The 25,855-nt window shown below is 48.7% G+C and overlaps 1 protein-coding gene across 4 annotated transcripts in view; it reads right to left on the reverse strand.

Annotated features, from left to right (window-relative positions):
- Positions 1–390: 390 nt before the first annotated feature.
- The window catches only part of Rab11fip3 (RAB11 family interacting protein 3), a 79,031-nt gene continuing 53,566 nt past the window's right edge, over positions 391–25,855 (reverse strand). Inside the window, exons 4-15 of one of the 4 annotated variants that reach the window (XM_055604470.1) lie at positions 24,400–24,611; positions 23,718–23,867; positions 21,856–21,990; positions 18,797–18,832; positions 14,456–14,549; positions 8,182–8,285; positions 5,094–5,234; positions 3,812–3,893; positions 2,991–3,128; positions 2,638–2,793; positions 2,354–2,494; positions 391–2,262 (exon numbers count right to left, since the gene is read on the reverse strand). In XM_055604470.1, coding sequence (XP_055460445.1) covers positions 2,149–2,262; positions 2,354–2,494; positions 2,638–2,793; positions 2,991–3,128; positions 3,812–3,893; positions 5,094–5,234; positions 8,182–8,285; positions 14,456–14,549; positions 18,797–18,832; positions 21,856–21,990; positions 23,718–23,867; positions 24,400–24,611 — 1,503 coding nt within the window. In that variant the 3' untranslated portion in view covers positions 391–2,148. Of the gene's footprint in view, positions 2,263–2,353; positions 2,495–2,637; positions 2,794–2,990; positions 3,129–3,811; positions 3,894–5,093; positions 5,235–5,350; positions 6,965–8,181; positions 8,286–14,455; positions 14,550–18,796; positions 18,833–21,855; positions 21,991–23,717; positions 23,868–24,399; positions 24,612–25,855 lie in introns of those variants that run through there. The other 3 variants (XM_055604471.1, XM_055604472.1, XM_055604473.1) reach the window with 3 other exon arrangements.

The following is a 25,855-nucleotide window of genomic DNA, read 5'->3' on the forward strand; positions in this document are numbered from 1 at the left end:
GAGATCTGTGATATCCATAGCTATCGTTCCCCCTCTTCCCACTTGCCAATCTCAACTAAGGCTCCAGGTCACCCCTCTGGGCTGTATTCGGGGCACAGGTCCTACCATTAAGGGGCTGCTGGAGGTCACTGGAATCTTGCCTTTAAGAAGTGACTGTCAACAGAGCTACTCACTTCAGGATCCTGACGCTGCCCAGGAAGTAGTAGCCCATCCTAGAGGAGCAATCCTGGGGCCTCGGGGTAGGCCCAACTCAATTAAGGCAGAAAACTGAGGGTCTCCCATGGCCTGTACTTAAATGACCAACATCATCTCCCTAGAAACCCGGGGAAGACAAAGGCCATGACCATTGCCACCCAGCCCACCACCCCTGTGGAGAAAGGAGGCGGCCTCTGTGTGCAGTAACAGCTTTAATCTGTGGTGGCTGACACATGGGACAGAATCCTCTTGGCCTCCCATCCCTCCACGCCCCGGAGGAAGAGCTACTTCTCAGGGAGCTGAAGCAGGTGCATTGAGCAAGTTGGTGATTGGTGTTTCCCAGTGTCTCCTGGAGACCTGTGTTTACAGTGAGCACTGCAGGGCAAACAGCAGACAGGCCACAAGACCTTATACAGGGCTTGGACCTGGGCACAGAAAGGCAGGGCTCCAGTATTGATATATTATACATATATATATATATATATTTCTTATGTATACACAGATAGTTTTCTCTCTGGAAAGTATTAAAAAATTGATCAACCTTCAGTCTATAAAAAATACCTACTCTACATGATAGAAAAATCTGTCTTCCAAGTTTACACTGATTTACACACAAGGCTTTCCCCAAAATGTACAATACGAGGCAACATCTTAAACCGTACTGTATAAGGTAGGCAAGGGGGAGGGGAGGCAGTGAAGGGATGCAGGGCAGCATGTGTGGGCAGGAGCACACATACACTCACACCCGTGTGCACACTCATGCATGCGCACACGCTCACCCACACACACACTCACACAGCCTATGGTATGGTCTCGGTTGGTATGTCCGGACTCCAGCTAGTGCTCAGGCTCGGGCCCAGATGCCTATGGTTACTGCAGCTCTGTGGGTAGTGCAGGGGCAGGCAGCAAGCCTTCCTCTACCTCTGGGTCTATGCAGAGCCTCCTCCACCCATCCACCATTAAAATGACACCCAGATAAACCTCTGGGAGACACCCAGAGAGTTAAACTCAGAATCAGAGAAGGAAACTTGGTTCCAGAGGCCTTGACTATTGTCTGGGAAATATAAACTTTTCCCAAGGCAGTAAAGTCAGTCTGAGGAGAGTGTGGGCCCAGGAGCCAGGGTAGGCCACACCTGAGGAGAAGCAGCACCTGCACCTGGGATCAGAAAGGCCGACAGTGTTCACCAGTCCAGAAAGTGAGTTCCGTAGTCAGAATGAACTAGCTGCTCTAGCCCCCACAAGAGGACCAGAGCTGATGAGTTACTGTAGTGAGGGTCTGGCCAAAGAATGGCTGTGTGGCTTGGAGGCCCTGGGTCCAAAGGTGAATGGAAGCCCATCTGCTGGAAGATGGCCTGAGCAGCGCAAGGAGAATAGGTGGCCTGTAGCTCCAGACCAGGCCCCACGTGTGCCATCTTTGCTGCCTGTCTTTCCAGCGCTACCATGTCTATGTCCAACTTTGAGTCCTCAGCTTGCATACAATGTGGGAATGGCCAAGCTTGGGTGGCACCATGTCAACATGAGTGAGAGGCAGCAACTGAGGTGAGGATTCATTTTCTCCCTCTCTTCCTAACAGGCTGCATAGCAAGAAGAGGGGTGGGCCAGAGAGTCATCAAAGGGCCCATCCCGGCCTGAGAGACCATCCCCACATATGTGCATACTGCTGAGCAGACATGGGTGCTATCGGCTAAGCCGGCTTGTGGTGGGAGGCCCTGGCATCCTGACGTTCAGAGAGCCCAGGCTCTGAACTCCTCGGCTGCTGTGGACTTCCCTTTCTTCCTTCGTATAGCCCTCTGCAGCCCTTCTTTTAAGATCCCAGTCCAGCTGCATGAGGGCACATACACCCTAGGCTTGGTAAGCAGTAGGACCAGCTGGTCTTGGCTCTTGTTGTGGCAAGACAGGGCCGCTCTGGGGTGCTGTGGAGTCTATAACCAGCCCAAACTGGGCTAAGATGTCCTATTTGACCTCTAGGATGGATGGGTTGGTTTCCAGGATGGCCACAATAATCCTGTCAATGTAGTCTTGCAGGCGGAAGTTTATCTCCTCCTGCTTCTGGATTGCTTCCATGAGCTGCAGGAAAGCAAAGAGTCAGTACAGAGAGGGCATGGGAGCTGTATAAATGGGTTATTGCCTAGGGTTCTACAAAGGCGAGGCAAGTTACCTCATCTCGGGAGACAGAGCTGATCTCAGCAGCCAGAGATTCTGAGAAGGATGTGGAGAAGAGGCTCTTGGCACCCTGGATGCTGAGGGTGATGATCTGTCCATTCAGCTCATCGTTTTGCTCCTTCAGGTTGCGGTTGTCCTAGGGGACATGACAGTGTCACACTGAGCTATATGCTCCCTGCTGGAACAAGGCCCTGCCAGAAAGGACCCCAGCTTGGTGCCCGTTCTCAGGCCAGCCTCCCGGGAGCTTCTGTGAGGGTAGGTGCCAGGGCAGAGTCACACCTGTTTGAGCCTGCGGACCTCCTGCTCGAGCTCGCTTTCCCGGGCACGGCTGTTGTACTCCTGCAGGCCCAGGCTGCTGCTGCGGCCCCTCCGCTGCTCCACCTCCAGTCTGAGGAGCTGTAGATGTTCTAGCTGCTTGCGGAGGTCCTCGATCAGCTGTGAGGCAAACACAAGGCTGGTTGCCCTGACCACCCTCTCCTGGGAGGATGCTGACCTGTGTTCCAAGAGACAACTACACACCAGTGGCATTGCCCAGAGTGGCAGGAAACAGAACAGTTTCCTGGCCTCCATCAGAGAGCAGGCTACATTAGACAATATGGGACCACGGGGAGGGGACAAAGGGCCCAGCTCACCTCCTGAGTTGCTTCCTTGTCTCTCTGGAATTGATGTCGCTCGTGGCTCAGCTTATCCCCCATCTTCCTCTTATTCTCCTGCTCTTCACTGAGCCGCTGTGTCAGCTCTTCAATCTCATCCAGCATCTTCTGCTTCTCCTGCAAAGACAGACACTTGTGTGCACAGGCAGTGGCACTGCTTTACCCCTACATGCAGCCTGACCCAATGGCCTGTGCTCCAGACCATCGCTCTCCTATGCAGAGACAGGCGTCGTGGCTCCCACTCTCAGTCCACAGCAGGACTATCTGGACTTTCCTGTCATTCTGGCAAAGCTGCCCTGTCTTGTGGCCATGGGACCTTCATATGGACAACATCTAGCCTAGCATCTGGTGGATGCTTCTGCTTGGCTCCTCCTCTGGATTAGAGGAGTCAGACCCTATGTAGGCTGAAAACACCCTCACTTCAGAGCTTCCCAGAGGGCTCTGTGAGGGTGCCTCTCGGAGAAAGACTTGAACACAAGGTAACAGTATTGCCTCTGCCTGGTAATGTGCAAGACCCATATTCTAGTCACCTCAGACAATAGTTCACAGTGTGGGCTCTGGGCCTGCAGATTCCAGGGCTGTGGGAGAGCTGAAAGGCTGGGTTGGGCAAAATGTCTGAACAGCAGTTCCTTCACATTTGAGCACAGCAGGGCCCCGTGTTGCCAGCCTGCCCTGCCCTCCTCTGTTTTGAAGGCCCTGGCCACAGGCCCTGGCTCCATGCTGGTGTGACAGGCAGAGGGTCGAGGACAGCATTTATTTGAGGCAGGGCCTTCCCCACAAGCACCAGGCCAGCAGCTCACCTCTTCCAGACGCTCGATATTGGCCTTCAGACAAGGTGTACAGGACCGCAGCTCGCTGTTCTCCTCATCCAGCTGCTGCAACCTAGGACCCGAGAACAGGTTGGGACCTGCAGTGTGCCTCCATAGGACAAGGGAGCTGTTTTGTGACCCATGATAATTCCAAGTGCCGCAGCTAGTCCTTACCTCCGCACCCAGCTTTTTTGCTGTCTGTCGTCTTTTGAGATAGCGTGTTATAAACGCCTGATTGGCCTCAGCCTTCCTGTGTAGACATGAATGACTCTGAATTCCTGATTCACTAGCTTCTATCTCCTGAATGCTGGGATTACAGGTGTGTGCTACCTTGCACTGGCCATGATGGCTTTTAAAGGTACATTGGGTTTAGGAATGTTAGTTTTATAGAAAAACTGTAGACAGTGTAGAGTCTCTGACTTGCTTTTCCTTCTGTCACTGTGGCACATCACAATCTATACCCAGCTGGGCTACACTGTTAATCGGCACTGTCACCACTTGGCCAAGGTGTGTCTGCTAGGTATCTCTCTACTAGCCTCTTAGTTCACACCCCGAGAGGGCCCCACACAAGCTCCTGGAGGAGTGTTGAAAGACAATATTTGGTAGTCCTCTGGGAGCAAAATACACACACAGGCTGACCGTGTGGCTCAGGACTCCTGCCCATCTCATTTACACCCTGGCTATCCTCCTGGGACTGTCGCCACTGCCACTCACGGCTCTGGTCACTAAAGCTCTTGCAGTTGGCCCCAGTGTCCCCTTGGCACAGCTCCTCAGTGTGTGGGTGTATCAGTTGCTCCTGGAATGTGACTATTAATGGACGAAGCATCTATGGTGTCAGTTCCAAGTGAACACAAAAGTGACTCTGCCAAATTCTCTTAAAATAAAAATTGGTATTTTCTGGGATATGGGAGAATGAAGTCTGTGTATACCAGGCTGGCCAGCCCACCTGGGTTTAATGCCCCAAACCCACATGGTAGCAGGAGAGAAATGGTTGCCTCAGGTTGTCCTCTTGACCTCCACACATGTAGATGCATGCACAAAAACAAATTAATATAATTAAACTTTTTTTTTTTTGAGACACAGTTTCTCTGTGTAGCCATGACTGTCCTTTAACGCAGGGATCTGCCTGCCTCTGTCTCCAGAGTGCTGGGATTAAAGGTGTGCACCACCACTGGCTGGCTGATTGCCCCTTTTTCTATTTTTAAGCTTCTCCTAGATGCTGTACCTCCCAGGGAGACGAGGCTTCTCCTGCCTGCATCAGAGCTTTGCTCACCTGGCCTGCAGGTTCTCGATCTCGATGCTCTTCTCACGTTCCATCTTGCACAGGAGCTCCTTCTGCTTCCTGGTTTCTTCCAGGACCCTCTCCTGGGCTCTGAGCTCCTGCTCCTTCAGCTGCTCTTCCAGGGCATTGGCTCTAAAGGCAAAGGGGAGGAGATGTGCATGTCTGAAGGCAGAGGAAGGGTTGTTCTGAGGCACTGTGCACGAACCAGGCAGCAGCCATCTTGGGATGGCCGCTACAAGCTCCGACATGTACGACCGGAAGAGGCAGAAAGTGTTGGGGTGAAAGGGCCACAGAACTCTGCAGAAAGCAAATGTGACAGGAAGTCCTTATTGCTGAGGCAAGTAGAGACTTCAGAGGGCACAGTCAGACTGTAGCGAGGCTTCCATACCCTTGAGGAGCTCTCTAGGAGACCAGCTCCTAGAGAGGATTCACTCTGCACCTGGCCCCCACCAGGATCACTTAAGAGAAGAACACAGGACTGTTTATAGGCTTGAGGCTCTGCCCCTTCCTGGCTTCCTGCAGAAGACAGGGATGGTCAGAGACAGTCCTGGAGAAAAGTACTGCCAGCCCTGCCCACAGCTGTGAAAAAGCTAGAACCCTGCATGTGCACCTCAGCTCCTCTTTGGTATATGAAAATGACGACCAGCGAGGAGCACCAGGCAGTACAGAGGGTTTGCAGAACAATGAAGAAACATGTCATACAGTCTGGAAAGCTGCATGTCTGCTGCTGTGAGGAAATAAGACTGGCATGCTATGGGAAGAACGGCAGTCTTAAAGCCAGGTGAGGTGGTGCACGCCTGTGATCACAGCACTTGAGAGGCAGAGGCAGGCGGATCTCCGTTGAGTTTGAGGCCAGCCTGTTCTACAAAGTGAGTCCAGGACAGGCAAAGCTACAGAGAGAAACCCTGTCTCGAAAAACTAAACCAAAAACCACTCTGAGAAACTCACAATAGGAGGGTGTGGCTCAGAAGTAGAGTACCTGTTCAGCATATACAAGACCCTGAGCTGACTCCAATGAGGGACAGGATTGGGAGAAAAGGAAGAAGTGAAAAATGAGTAAGAAAATTAAAGTAGAAAAGAAAGTTTCAAATTCAAAACTGAAGATATTACATAAGGTAAAAAGGAACAAAAGATAATATTAGAGATTATGAAAATGAAGAAGATTAAAGTTCTAGAATATATATTATGACCAAAAGAAGTAAAGGCTGATGAAAAAAGAGACTATAGAGAGAACTTTAGAATTCCCCTAAAGGGTGGCAACAGACTAACTACCTGAGTCTGAGTCCCAGAAAACACAGGTGGAAAGAAAATCAACATGTGTGCATGCACACACGCATACCCATTTCTCAGAGATGAAGATGGAAAGTTAAGTCACAGATACCTTTGAGAGCCACATGGAGACATCCAGGGTGAGAAACAGATCACAGAGAGCGTGAAGAGCAGCAGCACAGGCCAGTGCAGGCCAGCCACACTCAGAACACACCTGTAAGGGCTCCTAATCCTTGTGCCTCCACCTCCTAAGAGCTGCTGTTACAGGCACACAAACCCAGACGTGGCTCCTCTTCATTTCTTGTTTAAAGGTTATTTACTTTTAGTTTATGTGCATGGGTGTTTTGCTTGCATGTGTGCCCATGGGAGGACACCGTGCAACCTGACTTCCTGTTCAGTTTACCTTTAGGCTAAGTCACTTGAAAAGGCTGAGGTGCACAGAGGCCATGGACAGAGGCCACCCATGGCCCTGCACAGTAGCTTCCTTACCTGTTCGTCCAGGATGGGGCTCAGTCCTCAGCCCCAAAGCCCCTACCTGGTGTCCTCTGAGGGCCAGGCCAGCCATGTAAACTGCACTGACTCCATTTCCTCTTCTGCAAAATGGAGAAAGTATCTGGCTCTAAGAGTTACTGAAGGATGAAGAGGGCAACAAGAGCCTCAGGAGACTCAACCCAGGACCAATGCCAAGGTGGGAATGCCAGGTTCCCCCAGGCCAGGTTCTCAGTAATAGTCATCAGAGGCTCCCAGACTCTAAACCAGCTGCAGACAGACCCCGGGTCAACTTCATGAAGAGTACTAGGTGCTGCCGAACACTGACCTGCATGGGCTCTGAGTACAATGATGCCCTCCCACTTGGTGGGTCCATTTTGAACTCAGAGCCGTATGCAGCACATGCCCCACTAACTAAGCCACTCTCTCCACGTGAATTTTTTTTTTAAAGATTTATTTTATGTATGTGGCTGTTTTGCCTCCATGTATGTCTGTATACCACATGTGTGCAGTTGTCAGTGGAGGCTAGAAAAGGATGCTGGATCCTCTGGAAGAGCAGCTAGTGCTCTTAACTGCAGAGCCATCTCTCCAGTGCCTTGTTTTAAAATTTTAAAACTTGTGTGTGAGCGCATGCACATGTGTGTTGCACATGCGTGTGGAGGGCAGCGGACAACTTCGGTGTCATCCTCAGGAACACTGTCTAATTCCTCTGAAGCTCACTGATTACACAGACCAGCTGCAAGCCCCAAGCATCTTCCTGTTTCTACCTCCCCAATGCTGGGATTATGCCCTTGTGCCTAACATTTTTACAGGGATGTGGGGTTAGAACGCAGGTCCCCATGTTTGCCAAGGCACACACTTTACTGACTAAATGATTTCCCTAGCACCATTCCCTATATCTTAGGTTGGTCTTAGACTCACTGTATAGCCAAGAATATGCTTGAAGTTGCCATCCTCCTACCTCCCAAGTATCTGAACTGTGTGTCTGCAATACCATGCCCAGCTCTCCATTTTAAGGTATACCTCCCTAACTGCTCCTGGCAGATAGAACTATCTTGCTTGCATACAAGCAAGTAGTACCCTCGCTCACTTTTCTAGGGACCTACTGTCTATGACATTGTGACAGATATCTGCAGAGTCTCAGCTCAACCCGCTATAGTCCCCTGGCCATGCCTGGTACCCAGCCAGCATGCGAATGGATGGGTGGTACCAGTTGCGAACTAGCTCTCTGCCTGGTGAGGCAGGGAATGATGAATAGGGTATGAGTGATGCTGTGGTGGCTAGAGGCAGGGCCGGGCCACAGGCCACAGGCCACACTTACCTGTGTACCAGCTGGAGGTTCTCTTGCCTCAGCCTGCCATGCTGCTCCCCAGCAGCTGCACTGTCCTTCTCCAGCTCGGACACCCGTCTCTCCAGGAAGATGACCTACATAAAGAGATGACTACCTGAGGAACAAGTAGGAAGAGGCTGAAGCTGGGCCCCCCCATGGGACATCTGGGGCAGCATGGGAATTTCCATAGATCCACAGCAATGCAATGCTCACAGGGTCACAGCCAACTCAACAGAACAAGGGCAAATGTCACTGGTAATCCACACTCTAGTTGGTACCAAGAGTACCTTCTGGCTTGTGCATGGCTCACCATGAGGCTCACACACACATTCACATGTGAGACTCAACTACCAAACAAAACACTGGAGGAGGCCAGATGTCTGGGGACAATAGGAATAGAAATGGCCATGTCTATGTCTTTCCCTCCTTCAGGAGAGAACATAAGGAGAAAGAGTCAAGCAGAAAGAGGAGTCAGCCTCAGAACACAGGGTAAGACTCTGAAGATGCTGTAGAGAAAGGGATATTGCAACTGTGTCTGGATACTAGGAGAGGGGAAGCAGAAGAGGCCTGGTAGAAACAGGAGGAGGCAAGGCAGGTTGGAGGCCAGGAGGGTGCCAGGCAAAGGAGGCACAGGTGAATGTGGAGCAGAGTACAGAGGAAACTGGCTGGCTGCAGGGAAACCCACGTGGGAATCATATGAGTACAGGCAGAGATGAGATACAGGGTGAGCGAAGTGGCCTGTAAGATGAGGTGCAGGGAAGGCAAAGCAAGGCACTTACACCTGCCAGGTACAAAAGACACCCGGGAGGATTATTGCTGCCACCCTTACTAGATTCTCACTGGCCCTTGGCAAAGGCAGATGACCACAAGTGAGGCTCCTGGCCAGGCTTCAGCAACGTACACAGGCAAGCCCGTGGTGGAGTTATTTCTGTGGTGTTTAGAGTGAAAGTGGCCTCAAAGGGCTCATGTATTTGAAGAGCTGGTATGACAGCCATTCTTGGTTGGAATTAGCTAAAACGCCAGCAGCTGGGCACACCTGTGAGTTCCAGCCTCGGAGGGTGCCAGGAGTTAAAGCGAAGGCTTTAGCTGGTAAAGGATGGGATCCTGTGACTTGAGATGGGGATGTGAGGGAGAAGCCTACTGAGGCTGAGAACTTTGACCCCTCTGGTTCTCATGGGTTTATCTTATCTGATGTATTCTCCCCAGCAGAAAATCTACTCCCACCCCAAAACTCCGAAATGTTGCCTTTTGTGCCTTTGACTGAAGAAACTGATCCTTCGTTGTCTGGTAAACCAACAGCGACTGTCTCTAAGGAGATGCCAGGCAACACAATACTGATGTCCCTCGGGGCCGACCAGTCGCTGCCACTAGACCTATAAGACCTATAACCAGACTACAGGCTAAGCAGGCTCCTAGAGGGGAGGTAGAAAGTGTTGTCCACGAGGAGGTGCACTACACTGCTGAAGGGCTTAATGAGTTTGCTAATTCCTTCAAGCAGAAGTCTGGGGAATGTGAGCAGGAATGGATTTTAAGCGTGTGGGGTGATGGTGGAAGGATCATAAAATTGAATCAAGCTGAGTTTATTCATATGGACCCACAGAATGGAGAGTCTAAGTTTAATATGGAAGCTTTCACAGTTCCAAAAAATGGGGGGGGGGGCAGTCAAAAGCCAAGTGGTGGTGGCTTTAATCCCAGCACCAGAGAGGCAGATGGACGTGGATCTCTGTGAGTCCCAGGACATCCTGGTTCACAGATAGAGGTCCAGGACACCCAGAGCTACACAGAGAAAACTGTCCTGAACAATGTCCCCCGTCCCCCAAAAAAAGTGTCAAAAGTTTGAATGGTGGCCGAAGCATTTGTCAAAAGATGGCCTACTGAAAAGGAATTGGAGGTATGTCTTTTGGCTTAGTGCTGATGAAGGGATTTTAGGGCTCCGGGAAACTGTAATGCCAGAGTGGGAAGCTGTGTAGGCCTAATCCTCCACAGTGGGGAGGCGGAGAAGACATACCCTTCATTAACAGTGTAAGACAAAAATGGCGAGGGGCACCAGCACATCTGAAGAGCTTTACTGCCGCCCTTTTCCTTGTTCCAGACCTTAGGCTGGAAGAATTAAATACATTGTGGGTTTAACTGGGCCAGAAGCAGCAGGGGCCAGGTGGCAGCACTGAAGTGCCAAAGGTAAGGTGATCTACTTATGGCGATGCTCAGCATAGGCAAAGTAATTTTTATGCTGGCATGGACCTTTGGTACTGGCTCATTAATCGTGACGTCTCCAGGAAGGAAACAGATGAGAAGCCAACTGCATTTCTGTTTGATCTATATAAGCAGAAAAACTCTAAACAAATAAAAGAAAGAAGGCTACATTGATTATAGCAAAAGGGAATTTAGGCCTGTGATCCAATTTCCAGACTTGAGCCAGTTTGGATATTCAGAAATCCCTTGAATGAAGGGATGGCCAGGTTCTCCTGATGAAGGCCTTAATAATCTATCTAAGAGTTTGCTGTTAGTCTTTCATCTGTCCTTCCCCAGAGGGGCCTGTGGGCCTTTACAAGGGTAACTGCACATTAGGGAAAAGGAAACAGCCTGATGTTCCCTGATCTGTTAGAGACTGGCTCTGAATTGATGCAGATTTGGGAAAATCCCAAGAAACATTTTGACCCTCCAGTTAGAGAAGGGGCTTATGGAGGTCTTAAGCCAATAGGCTAAGAAAGGAAGAACAGTGTTAGGAGGGGAGACTGATTCAGATTACCAAGGAAAATTGGATTGCTTTTCCACAATGGAGGTAGGAAAGATTATGTGTGCTGCACAGTAGATCCTTTAGGGCACCTCTTGGTGCTATCATGTCCTATGATTAACGTTTATCAGAAACGGCAACAGCCTAATCCAGGCAGGATGACAAAGGGAAGAGACCCTTCAGAAATGACAGTATGGGTTACTCCTCCAGGAAAGAGCCAAGACCTGCTGAGATGCTTGCTGAGGGTAGAAGAAATACAGAATGGGACGTAGAAGAAGGCGGATATAATACCTGCTAAGGCCACGTGACCAGCTGCAAAAACAAGGATTATAATTGATGAGTTTTTCTGTCTGATTTTGTTAAGAATGTGTTTGTACAGATATTTGTGTTTCTTCAATTTCTTTGTCATGAAAAGTAAGATTAATAGAATGTCAATGGTTACCATATTTAAGTTTGAGATACTAAAAGAATGTCCATCAAGGGTTAATACAACCTATTTGGGGTTGTATGTGGGATAGTTAAATCATGTTAGAGATCATTTTTGACATGGTTATAGTTTTCATTTGGCAGTTAATCATGACATGAGGAGATATGATTGTTTGTCAAGTCGACCAGGGGTGAAGTTGTGATGACTGTTCTTGGTTGTCAACTTGACTACATCTGTAATTAAATAAAACCCAAATGGCTGGGTACACCTGTGAGGGATCACCCCCCACCCTCTGAAACAGGGTTACTCTGTGTAGCCCTGGCTGGCCTAGAAGTCACTCTGTAGACAGGCTGGCCTCAAACTCAGAGACCCATCATCTGCCTCTGCCTCCTGGATGCTAGGGGAGAATTTTTCTTAATTAAATAATTCGAAGTGGAAAGGCCCACCCTGAATCTGGGCCACACCTGCTGGCAGCCTATATAAAGGACATGGAGGAAAGAAGCTTGTTCTTTGCCTGCTTGCTCTCAAACTCATTGGCAAGTCCACTCCTTCACTGCCATCAGAGGCCACTTTTTTGGGCGGTTCTCATATAAACAAAAGACCAGCTGAGAGGTCCAACCTTGTAGACTGAACAACTACTGGATTCTTGTACCTTCCATTGGTAAACAGCCATTGTTGCACAAGCTGTAAATTATTCTAATAAATCCCCTTTATCTCTCTCTCTTTCTCCACACACACACATATATTTACACACATACATATGTATATGTGTGTGTGTATATATGTATATATATATATGTATATATATAAAATATGATTCATTCTGTAAGTTCTGTTCCTGACTAATACAGCTGGAAGGTGGTCCTCAGTTGATAAAACTAGGAAGTTTAAGATGTGTGTTTTGGGACTGGAGAGATGGCTCAGTGGTTAAGAGCACTGTCTGCTCTTCCAAAGGACCCAGGTTCAATTTCCAGCACCCACATAGCAGCTCACAACTGTCTGTAACACAAATTCCAAGGGATCTGACACCTTCACACCAATGCACATAAAATAAAAATTAAATAAATTATTTTTTTTTAAAAAGTGTGTTCTTTTTGGAGGAGGTATGTCACTGGGGTCAGACTTTAGAGGTTTCAAAAGCCTCCACCATTTTTACTGCTCTCTCTACCTTATGACTGTGTCTTACAATGTTGTAAAGAGAATATCTGTGTATTCTATAAATGCAATACCTGTGAATTAAAAAAAAAAAAACACAAAAAACCTATGGCCTATAGGAAAGGGTAGAATATAAGGTGAGACACTGGGATGGCAGAATGGATTAGGGGATAGAGCAGGCATGGGAGAGTCACCCAGGAAGGTGTGAGGAGGACAGACACATGGTACTTGAGTAGAGGTAATCAGCCATGTGACAGAATGTAGCTTAGTATAAACGAGTTATTTTAAGTTATGAGCTACCTATATGGTCTAGTATTTGTAAATTTACATTGAGTCTCATGAGTCATATGGTCTAGTATTTGTAAATTTACATTGAGTCTCATGAGTCATTATTCAGGGAGCTTGGGGCCAGGAGGAAAAGCACACACGCTACTATACAATGTAAGCTTTCAGCTGCTACTCCAGTGCCATGCCTGCCTGCTGCCATGTCCCCTGCCACAATGGTGATGAACTCCTATCCCTCTGGAACTGCAAACCCCAAATGAACTCTTTCTTTCTTCTATAAGTTGCCTTGGTCATGGTGTCTTATCAGAGAGAGAAAGAGAGAGAGAAAGAGTGTGTGAGTCTGTCCCAGGGAGGCCATTGCAAGAAGCTGTGAAAGTGAAGCCTGAATGTTGTTGGAGACACCAAGATATTGGAGGTGCTGGAATCATGAAATGTCTGCCAGGGAGAGCTGCACACAAGGAGTGAGATCAGCCCAAGAGAGGAAAAAGTGTGCTGCAGTCAGCAAAGCTGAAAGGGTGAAGCCGTCTAAGCCCTTTACACTAGACATGGAGCTACAAGATTTAGAGTCTGATCTACTAGGTTTTGGTCTTGCTTTGGTTCAGTATTTCCCCACTGTGGCCCTAATCCTCTCTTCTGGCATGGAATATACACTGCACGCTGGAAGTTTGTAATTTCCTTTTTGAGTTTACCGAAGGTTACAATTAAAGAGATTACCTTGAGACTCAGAAAGACTTTGGACTTTGGAACTATGTTGAGACTGTGACAGATGACAGGATGTTTAAAGATGGACTAAACTCATTTGCGTTACGACATGGCCACAGAACTATGGGGCCAAGGAGTAAAATGTGGTGGCTGGAATGAGAATGGCCCCCATAGACTGTGTATTTGAATAGCTGGCCTGAGCTGAAGGAACTGTTTGGGAAGGAGAATAGGAGGTGTGGTCTTGTTAAAGGAAGTGTGTCACTGGAGGCAGGCTTTGAGTTTTCAAAAGCCCCAAGCATTCCTAGTGAGCTCACTCTGCTTCATGACTGTTCCTCAAGAGGTGAGCTCTCAGTTGCTGCTCCGGTGCCACGCCAGCCTGCCTGGTGCCATGCTCCTGGCTGTGATAGTCGTGGACTCTACCGTCTGAAACTATATGCCCCAAGAAAACCCCGTCCCTGGTATCTCCTTCTTGGTGCTCCCCTGAAAGGACTCACATGAAAGAAACCGGCACAATGGCTAATGGCAGTCTGGTGAGTTGGTTCATTGGGTAAAGGGAGGTGAGAACCAATTCATTTTTGTTGTCCTATGACTGCCACACGTGTGTAGCATTGGTGTAACCACACACATGCACACAAAAAGCAAACATAATAAAATATTATGGCTCCTGTTTGATTCTACTTGTTATGACTTGCTGTGCCCAAACGCTATGAAACGCCCTTCTTTGACGACATCGGCATTTGAGGGAGCCAGGGCTGAGCGGAGGATTTCATTAGTTAGATGACGCCATTGCCACTTACACTGAGCTGTCCCAATAATATACTTCAAGTGTGAACAACAGATCAGGTGTTTCCAAGCACCACCCACCACCCAACAGAGCACACAGCAGACAGGCCCTTGACCTCTACAGCATTCTGGTGATCCTGCCTATAGCCTCTTTCCAGCCTTCATCATGTAGTGCCTACCTTGTCAGCAATGTCCTCTTCTGGGCACTCCACAGGCTCTGGAGGAGGGTCCTCCAGGGCCTCCATGGTCAGAGTCCCTGACTGGTGCAGATACCTACAGAAAAGAACCAACGGCAGAGGGAAGAATGGGGAACATCAAGTAAGAAGCTCTTCAAACAAGAATACTTCCAAGTTCCTCTGAAAGGCAGACATCAGCATCATGGAACACAAGCGCTCCCCAACTCCTAGCAGCAGTGTTCTCCTGATCAAAAAGCACCAAGAAGGGGTGTCCCTGGGCCAATCACCTTTACCAAGAGGCTGGGAACAAGCGGATTGTGTTCTGTAGCCTGAGTCCTCCCAGCAGTCTTTGGAGCCTGACAGCACATCTCTCCCTGCCAGCTGAGAAGACCAACAGGGTACTTTGGACCAGGGTGCAATAAAACACATCATTCCTCACCATGATATGAAATAATATCAAATCCACCAGAGGCTAAAGAGTAACTCAGGATCTTGACTCCTGTACAGTATACCTACATGTGTGAGGTTTTTTTTTTTGGAGACGAGGTCTTTCTTGCTTTATAACGCAGATTGGCCTTAAACTTGCAGTCTTCCTGCTTTAGCCTCATGACTGCAGTGGGCCACTATGCCAAGCTCTACATACATTTTGTTTTTGTTCTGAGACATCTTGCTGTGTAGATGTTGGTTGGCTAGTCTGGAACTCAGGTGACTAGTCTGGAACTCGACATGTAGACCAGTCTGGCCTCCACTCGTATTGAAGGCATGAACCACCAAACTTAGCTTCTATATACATTCTGGACACTTGGTTTCCTGTGTGCTCTCTGCGGTACTGACAGTTAAGGGTCCTGAGGGTGTTGTGAACCCCATAAGTCACTCAGGTCATATTCCAGGCAGTGGAGCTGTAACACAAAACTCCCTTTAACAGGAAGGTGGACCAGATGGAGCCCGGTCCGGACGAACTAGGGAAGAACCCAGGTGCACAAGAATTCAGACTGGCTGGGCCAGATACCAGCCCTGCATTCTCATATAACGCCAAGGACCCCTCACTGTGCTCATGGCAGGGGTCACTCCTAAGCTGCAGATACCTGGGCAGGTGCTCAGCAAATGGACACCTGCTTGTGGTTCAGACTAACTTGTTTAGCTGTGGTAAATCTAATCGAGCAGTAGCGCGCATACCCTTCAGGGCACTTGTACAGAAGCCAGCGGGAAAGCTGTGGGTTGATTTTGTCCCACAACTTGGGGCCAAGCTCTAAACTTGATGGCTTGATGCTCAGGTCTATGCGACCTTGAGAAAGTATTCAAGTTCACTGAGCCTTCTCTTATGAAATAGGGGACAGTCTGCAGGCAAGTAAGGAGCTTCAGTGAGTTTTCAACAAGGATATTTTATTGACAGCTTTGATGAGGATTTGGCAGACTGAGAATTCAGCTGTGGTCACTTCACCTTATCAGTGAATGAAGCTGTTTTCTTTCTTACTGACTGAGCTTATACACACACACACACACACACACTCTCTCTCTCTCTCTCTCTCTCTCTCTCTCCTTTTTCCCCTTCCTTCTTATGAGTATTTTAAAAGGAAAGAAGCAAGCTCCTTTGCCCGGGGACCATAAACCCATGCAGCACACTGGGAGAGTGGCTTGCTTCTAGAGCCTGCTCTAGTGTGTCTGTCCTCAGATCTTCAAAAGGTTGCTGCCCAACATTGTTCTCAGCCAGTCACTGCTCTTAAAAAGGACCTTGACCTCAATTTGATGACACACCCAGGACAGAGAACTGCCCACCCCAGACCCTAGGGGCCACCCTGGGCAAGGGCCAAGGCCTGGGCCAATCTCAGGATAGGAAAACATGCTGTCCCCAAGCGCCCAGCATGTATGGCCTCTTGCTGAAGCTCAGGTTGTCTGGCATGGGGAGTGTGGCTTACTTAATCCCCACCAGGAAGAAGGGTTCTTTCTTCACCAACTCCACTCAAGAATTCCCAGGAGAAGGGACTATGGCCAATAAGACGAGCATGAGGTTCTGGGACTCCCCCAGACCCACATTTTGCCCAAGGAGATGGAAATAAGTCTCGACTGTGAATCCCACTGGGGTAACTCTGTGATAGATGCCTCAAGGAGAGGCCTGCTTCCTTTTCCATAGACAGGGACAGGGAGGGAGGAATAGGTTTATGGACACAGCCAGGTTGCAGAGTCACAGCTGGACACTGCAGAACACCCATCTTAGCCACATGCATAAAGGGCTGGACATTCAGCAACATGAATTATAATGTGAATGCATAAAGGACAGCCATTCTGTGTTCCCTGAGAATTCTGGGGACAGACTTAAGGGCACATGGCATAGAAAATCTGCATATGTTTCCACATTCTGCAGGTTGCTGCAGGACATATTTCTCATCCATAAATGAATTATGAATGTGGAAGCAGAGTTTTGTTGTAACAAATTCACCCGACAAAAAAAAATGAACTCTGAGACTACTTCAGAGGATCTGACTTCACTGCCCTGTCTTCTCAGGCCACCAGAGTCCTCTGACCCCTTTAGGATTTCACTAGACACAAAGCCCAGTAGCTGCCCCAATCTCAGAGAACTTAACAAGGAGAGCTGAGCTCCATGACAGTTCCTCCAGCCACTGCCTGTTCAGGACCATGTGAGCAGGGTGGCCATGACATGGCCATGGAATTACTATGAGTGCAGTGCCCTTCTTGAGAAGGTGATGGACAGAGAGGGTCAAGTGCAGATAATGCATGTTTCCTCGAGACCCCAAGCCGTCAGGAGGCCACTGCTCCAGGATGAGGGGCTATAAAGACACAGCAAGACAACTGTACTAGAGATGCGGGTGGCCAGGTTCCAAGTGACAGAGTTCACCTTTACTTTGTTCCTCATAATTAATGAGAAACGGGGCTTGCAACAACTCATAAAATTTATCTTTTTTTCTTTGTTGTAAATGGTTTTAGGAATTGAACCTAACGCCCATACGTATTAGGCATGCGTTCTACCCCTGAGCTATACTCCCAGAACTTTTGAAAATTTTGAGATAGCATCTAAATTGAATCTCCTGCCTCAGCCTCCCAAGTAGTTATGATTTCAGGCCTGTAGTACCAGGCCAAGCTAAAATTATGATCTTCTAAAGCAATGAAAACATCTTAAAAGCTTCCACAGAGAGAAAAGCCATAAAGAAATAAATGAGTTCTTAAACTTAGCAACTCTAATACCAAAGGCTGTGGCCAAATGACTCCAGAAAAATCTAAGGAAAACCACAACCTTGACCCAAATCAACCAAGGGACACTCCCACCCAAGGTCTCAAGTTTTACCTCCAGGTCCCTCTCTTTTTAGGAAGCCACAGGAAGATATGCAAAATGATAAAACAGGAAAAGGAAGGCTGGGGCAAGGAACTAACTGGTTGACTCGGTCTCTAAAACAAATTCACAGGGTGTCGGGAGACACGCCAGGACCCTAGATACTCTAGGGTGAAACCAGATACTCTGTGCAAACAGGAGGGAATGTTCCCCATGGCCAAGAGAAGGCTGGGCAGTGGAGACCACACAGGGTCAGAAGACAACAGAACAGCATGAAGGCGATCACTGGCTCAGGACAGCAACAGGGTTGCCTTAGGGAGGAGGCACAGTACCACCTGAGCCTGGATTTAAACAGTATATACGAGTCTTAGACCCTGAACACTGACCTCAGGGAAGACTGTACAGAAGCGCAACTCACCTTCTATAGCAGGAAAGCTATACCAACAGCAGCCAAACTCCAAAAGCAAAAGCTGACTTTTAAGACTCTACTAAGACCTAGCCACACAGTGGTGGCGCACACCTTTGATCCCAGCACTTGGAAGGCAGAGTCCAGCCTGGTCTACAGAGCAAGTTCCTGGACAGCCAGGACTACACAGAGAAACCCTGTGTAGAAAAGGAAAAACAAAACAAAAACCAAGACTCTAGGAAGACCCATTCCCCACCCTCTATCCTCTCCATGTGAGCCACTGAGCTGTCAAGACCATAGGCTGGGCAGGCGGCCACCCAGAGCCAGCTCTAAGAGGCTGACTCCCACAGTAGACATGGGGAGCCTGCAGTACACTCCAGCCCTTACAGGGAGTATGAAAGGGCAGAGGGGGCAGGAGAAGCTGCTATGAGCCCAGGTCCAGGTCTACAACCACAGCCCTAGAAACCCCTTCCGCAACCTCTCCCCTCAATTGTTTTCCATCCCAAGCTATGAAATATAACTTGGAAAAAAAAAAAACAACACACACACAACACACAACCTGAAAAAGGATATTTTCTAAACTGCTTTTCAGAAACTATAAGTACCAGTATATTTTGTAAGATTTTCAACAAAAGATCGAGGCTCTGCCTACCTTGCCACCTTCCTGCTGGAGAGCCGCTTGGCTGGGCTGTGCAAAAACCAAACAAACAGGAAAATAGTGTCAGGGAGCAGAAGGACAGGAGGAAACAGGAAGCTTGGGCTGGAAAGATAGCAGGGCACAGGCATGCAGCCCCTTGCCCCAGGCAAGCCGCATGCACAGGACACCCACTCTGCAAGGCAGAGAGCATGCACGGCACCTTTTGTAAAGGTCTTCACTACGTCTCAGTGTTTCGCCCCTAAGACTTCAAAAGAAACCAAGCAGGCTCCTGGACCAGGCCAAGCCCAATCTAGACTGCACCTGGTTCCACATCATTGGCCACTGTCATGTCCCCAAGTGCTTCTGAAGTCATTATCCCAGTTGATTGCCTATTATAGGGGCACTCCAATGGTAGGAGAGCCTGGAATAATTTTGACTTGGGTCGTGAAACTTCACACACAGTAACTGTATGGTAGAGATTTAGAAACCCTTCCTGGACCCATCCCAGGGCAATACCATGGACCACCTACAAGTACAGGCTTAATATGCCTCTTCTGACTCTGAGGCCAATCAGAGCATGGCTGCCCTTCTGAACCTGTGGGCCCAAGGGAGACACAACTGTGTTCAGGCGCAAGAACCACCTGTCCTAGCTCACAGCAGACTCTCCGGACTCCCTTTCCTCTTTCAAGGAGAGGTGCAGGCCACACGAGTCATTCCTTTATCACTTCAGCTGGGCTCAAAATCATCCTTGGTGGTGGCTCTGGGAAGTATACTGCTGTGAGATATTTTCATTCGTGATGCTACACTCTGCCAAACAGAGGGCACTGGAGAGACGATGCTGACGGCACAGCACCTTTAGATGTCTCTGCCGCGCCATTTCGTCAGGGCTGCGGGCTGCTAAAAGGTGGGTAGTGGGATTTAGATGCCGTGGGTGGTGCTTGCTATTCTCGACGCCTCAGAACCCTTGTCTCTGCACTGGCAGGCACCTTGTGCTCCTCCCCTCACGGCTCGGCCGCTGCGCAGCTGCTGTCTGGCTCCCTCTGCTGTCTAGACTCTTGACTAGCACTGTGGATTTTAGTACGAATCTGCTTTTGCCTTACAAATCATGGGCACTCCTTGAACAATTAGAACAGGTTGCTCTGTGTACCTATCAACCACTAGACCAGCAAATCCTGAAACAGTTTACAATTTTGAAAATATACCTCTGAGGAAGTCAGACTGCTTGGTTTCTATCAAATGGATTCTTTTTAGATACTCCCAGGTACCTGAAGAACTCAACAGCCTCAGAAGTGGCACGTGGCCACTTAGGGCATGAGTTCACAAAGCTTATCCTGAGGCGATCCATGCAGGCCAAGAGGCACAGTTCAGCTCTCACACTCGTACTGGGGCACCAGTGCGGATAACTGTGTCCTAGCTGATACTGAAGTCTCTCTACACCTGGGCAGAGTCTTTTTGGGTGAGAGGTCCCACTAACCATGCTGAGCCACATACTAGACTGACTGCTGCCCCACAAGGCCTAACTGATATAATTATCACCATCTTAGAGGCAGATTTTCAGCACTGGAAAAAAGTCTTCAGTGACTGAGACAATATATGTGTCTTCTTTAAAAACATACTTGTAACTCAAACCTGCTCATCAGCAGTAGGGCAGTTCAGCAGCAGAAGAATGCTGCTGGCACCTTCCCCAGCACCGAACACATGGCAAGTGAAAGCCTGTGTCCTCCACAGTGGAAGCCAGCAGGGTTTCGGAAATCACCAGAGACCGGAATGTTTTTTGTTGTTGTTTTGTTTTGTTTTCAAGTCTTGCCAAAACATGCCCTCAAAGAATACTTCTAGCTTCTAGCATTGTGATCAGGACCCCACCAGGTTCCCTCTGTTTTTTTTTTCCCCAACTGGCCAAGATCATATTTCACTGGGTATTGGCTAAAGGCGTGTAGCTTTGTGATGCTGCACAGAACACAAGGAAAAGAGCCAGCATATCAAGGGCACCAGGACTGGAGCTGGAACAGGACAGAGGTGTAGTTCCAGCCTGGCCAAAGCCCTGCAATAGCAGGGCAGACAAAGGGCATCCTCTAACAGACCTCCAAGAATGTTCCACTACGGGGATGGTCTGCCTTTCTGCCATAACGCTTCTGCCCAACAAGAGCCTATGTGGCCACCTGCCACCTGTGCTTTAGCAGGATATGCTATCCATAGCTTCACACACAGCCCACTCTTCTCCAGACCCTTCTCCAAAAAGTCCCCTAGCCAAGGACGGATCTCTCTTTCCACTGAGCCAAGGATGTCTAGGGAATGTTGATATGAATAAAGAACCCAGAGATGTCCCTTATGAGTTTGTAAAATTACAAGGAGCCAGCAAGGGGAATTTGCTGGAAGGCTGGTTCTGCTGGGACTGGTCAGAGACAGAGAGGTAAAGGGCAGAGATGAATACTGCACAGGAGACCAGGCAGAGGAGCAGCAGGCCCGAGGTATAAGAACAAAGCAGCAATGTTAAGTCCCCCTGCATTGGAATACACAGCCACCCCAGAGACAGGCGATCACCACTAAACCAGCATTCCACAAAACTAACTACCTGCGAATTTTGTTTTGTTTTTCTTTTTCAGACAGGGTTTCTCTGTGTAGCCTTGACTGTCCCGGAACTCACTCTGTAGACCAGGCTGGGCCTTGAACTCAGAGATCTGCCTGCCTCTGGGTGTGTGCCACCACCACCCAGAAACAAATCTGATTTCAAAATTCCATCTTTAACCCCCCGCCCAGCTCTACTTCCTGTGACTCAGTAGAAGAAAAAATTTTGGTAAAATACTGGAATATCCTCTTTCACGTGTTAGACTGTTTCCTCTTACAGGGACAGCAGCCAAGAAGGCTGCCACATGCATAGAGGAGAAGGGACATAAGCGGCAAGCTAGATCAAGGCATGCAGGACTGGCTGGGCCCCAGGAAGAGTCCCCTTGTCTGAGTGCCTTGGAGAGGAGGTGACCAGAGCGGGAGCACCTTGGACTATGCCCAGCAATGGGGAAGCACTGCGGTGGGAGTCTCCCTGAGGGCACAGAGCAAGACCGGCTTCTCCATGTTACCTATTCATCTCAAGATCAGTCAGGCGGGCAGAGAGATCTTCAAGGCGGTTGATCTGTTTGTGGCACTGGCTACAGTAAAACTCAAAGGCCTCATCAGCGAGGACGTTGCACAGCTTTGAGGCAAGAGGGTTGGAGCTAGAAAGACAGAGGGCCAGTCAGGAGAGAGGAGGCCCTGTTAGGTCATCTTTGCCAGGCGGAAGGGTGGAGGGTGTGAAAGGTGCAGGAAAGGACAGAAAGAGAATGAACTGTCCGAGGTGCTGGCTGTGCTCTCGGGACTCCCATGAGCTCTTCTTCATATCACCCTGAGTTGCCTAGAACATCCACCAGCTGGAGCAGCCCAGGGCTGCCGCACGCTCCCCCTGCCTGGCAGTGCATCAAACCAGGCAGCGCAGCTGTTAACACAAACTCCCTTCAACAGGAAGGTAAATGTATACACAGCATTCTCCCTTGTGGAAATCAGCTGAAGGTGACAGTGAAATGTGTCCCCAGGGGGAGATTATTTGCTGAGTTTTGTTGTTAGTATCATGAGATGGTCTTTCGGTCGCAAAGAACAAAAAACAAAAGGTACCGTGGTAGACTTGTGTCTTTGAGATCTGTGTTAACCCGGGATTCTGTCAGCCTTCAGGGAAGCGGGAGGAACTCCTGCTTATCCGTGGTAGACTGCAACACATCTGCTCTGGGCACTGATGTCAGGCGGCAGCCTCATCCCTGGGGTAGGACCCACAGGCTATGGAATCCTAATCTGGAAGTTCAATTCTTTTTTTAAAAAGGTATTTATTTGTTTGCTTTTGAGTGCTCTATCTGCATGTACACCTGGATGCCAGAAGAGGGCATCAGATCCCAGCATAGATGGTTGTGAGCCACCATGTGGTGGCCTGGAATTGAACTCAGGACCTCTGGAAGAGCAGAGAATGTTTTTAACTGTTGAGCCATCTCTCCAGCCCCCTGGAAGTTCAATTTAAAAAATGATAGAAAGGAATACATGAAATGTAGCATGAAAATTAGAATTCAGATTAAAAACTCCAAGCAGGAGATAGGGCGAACTTCACAAACAGGAGAGACTGCCACATAGATGGAGAAATGTCAAAATCTGGAATGGGCGCACTACTTTCAACTCAAAGTCCCTAGGATTCTCCCCAGGGGGACTGCGCACCCAGGACGCACTCAGAGAGCCTGCTTCATAGCCAGTGTACTTCTGGGGTGGCGTATGAGCAAGAGGGCCCAGGCATAGCTTACAGAAAGCCCTCCTAGCACTGGTTCCACAGGTCTGTGCTACCATGTTAACCAGGCTGAAGTAGACAAAGTCAGGAACCTGAAAGCAAACCGGAGATGTGGTCAATGTCAAAAGCTGTCCAGCCAGGCCTGGGCCCTACTGAGAGGCAGTGGTCTCCTCAGACTGAATGCTCAGGAGGGGCTACCCAGGTCTTCAGATAAAACCAGTCAGGGTCTGGTGAGCATACAAGTCAATCTCCTGAGGCACAACTCAAGAGAAAGCAAGCATCTTGTCTACTAGATACCATAGTTTGGATTTACTCAAATTTAGAACTTTTCAGAAAATTTGGGGGATATCAGAACATGGCAGAGCTGGGCTTATGATTTTACAGTCTCCCTCAAAGCCAGCCATGGGCCAGAAATTATTCGCTGACCTGCAGCTTAGGGCTGCCATGGCTCAGCAGATGCCTCAAGGTCTGCAGTATACTGCAAAGAACAGAAAAGAGGGGTTGCAGCTAGCCTTCACTCGGGACAGACTCCTCACTCCTCCACAGGGTTTTTAACTCCATAGCATCAGACAGAGCAAGTATAGAAGTCTCCCCATCACTAGGCACGGAGAGGAGTGGATCATGCACAGTGCAAGGTGTCACCTGGGGGAGAGAAAAGCAGGGTCTTCGCAATCCAGCTCCCCATTACAGAGGGTCTCCGGGGACAGCTCTGCCTCACTGCCCTCACCGTAATCTTCAAAATGTTCCTCACTGCCAATCACCATGACGACAGCCTGGCTGTGAGGGCGGGATCTACAAAAGATAAGACAGAAGCAATTCTGAGTCACAGCCATAGGCACCTGATGGGGTGCATGCTAGTCCATAAGCCACATACCTGAGTCCTATCATAACTCACGCCTTTAATCCTAGCACTTGGAAGGCAGAGGCAGGTGGATCTCTGTAAGTTCGAGGTTAGCCTGGTCTACAGAGTGAGTTCCAGGACAGAGATATACGGAGAGACCCTATCTCAAAAACAAACAGACAAATTTTAAAAAGGGACTGTGCTTACAAATCTCAGTAGACTGAGTTACGGTTTATCTCTAATAATTTGTCTGTCTCTACAGCCAGACCCTAGGAGTGTCCTAGCAGGAGAAGGATGTATCTCCTAAGTGGACATCAACTGGATGGAAACCAGACAGGTGTAGTCCACAGAGACAGTAGGATGCTTCATATGGCTCAGACTGTTCTTACCACTGCAAACAACACAGCCTAGGGAATTCACAGGGACACGGTCTCACACACACATACACACACACGCGCGTGCAGGCAGGACATGGGTACAGACCTGCCTGGGAGCAGCAGCAATGTACCATGGTCAGGCTCCTCCATGGTGTCCAGGCACTCTGAGGGCACAGCTGAGCCACCAGCACTGTCAGCATCCACTTCTGGCTGCAGCTCAGGGTGCACCAAGGTACTGGTGTCCTCATCTGTGAAGGTCTCGCACTCACTGTAGGTACTCTCAGACCCCATATATGCACTGTCTGTCACCTCGTTGGCCTAGGAGAGAAAACCAAGTTAGTTAGCCTGGGCAGCTACTGAGGCCACCTTGCAAAGAGGACACGGCACAACCATATGACAACTGCGTCCCTAAACATCAGCATTAGCTTGTGAGTCAAAACCTGGTGTGTGTGCAGGCAGACTAAACCCAGGACCTCTTGGATGCTCTATGTGTTCTGCCATAAAGTTGTACCCTCAGCCCTTTATTTTTAAAATGAAAAAGGGTAAGTGGGCATGGTGGAGACTACCTGTAGTCCTGGCACTCAGAAAGCAAGCAGGAAGACCATGAGTTCAAGGCTGGCCTAGGCTAACAGAAAAACCTTTTCTCAAAAGACAAAAGTAAAGTCATTTTAAAGTCAGTTGGATAATAATAACATCTAACAGATACAAAGCATCCCAGAATCACAAATGTTCCCAGCAAAACCACTTGAATTGTGGCTTCTGGCATGTCACTTATAGTCAAGGAATTAATATTCAACAGTGTAATGCCTGTGCCTTTTGAAATTAACACATCCCTGGCTGTCAGGATGTAAAGGCACCAGCAACCAAGTCTGATGATTGAAGTTCAATTCCTAAGATACACATGGTAGAAAGGAAATTGTTCCTTGACCTCCACAAAGACACTGTGGCATGCCTCCACCCAATAAACACCTACAAAATTAATAATATAAAAATGTGTCGGGCTGGAGAGATGGCTCAGAGGTTAAGAGCACTGACTGTTCTTCCAGAGGTCCTGAGTTCAATTCCCAGCAACCACATGGTGGCTCACAACCATCCATAATGAGATCTGGTGCCCTCTTCTGGCCTGCAAGCATACTTGTGGGCAGAATACTGTATAAATAATAAATAAAATAAATCTTAAAAAAAAAATGTGTCAAGTGGGGCTGGAGAGATGGTCAGTGGTTTAGAGTGCTGGCTGTTCTTCCAGAGGACCCAGGTTCAATTCCTAGCACCCACATGACCATGTGTAACTCCAGTTCCAGAGGATCTAATACCCTCACAGACATACATGCAGGCAAAACATCAAAGCATATAAAATAAAAATAAATAAATTTTTGCGGGGCAGTGGTGGCGCACACTTTTAATCCCAGTGCTCAGGAGGCAGAGGCAGGAGAATCTCTGTGAGTTTGAGGCTAGCCTGGTCTATGAAAGGAAATCCAGGACATCCAGGGCTACAGAAGAAACCCTGTCTCAAAAATAACCAAATACATAAAGAAAGAAACAAACACACAAAATGTAATAAA

This window comes from Psammomys obesus, unplaced genomic scaffold (genome assembly GCF_907164565.1).
Source record: "Psammomys obesus unplaced genomic scaffold, mPsaObe1.curated_primary_1811, whole genome shotgun sequence".
Classification (NCBI taxonomy): Eukaryota; Metazoa; Chordata; class Mammalia; order Rodentia; family Muridae; genus Psammomys; species Psammomys obesus.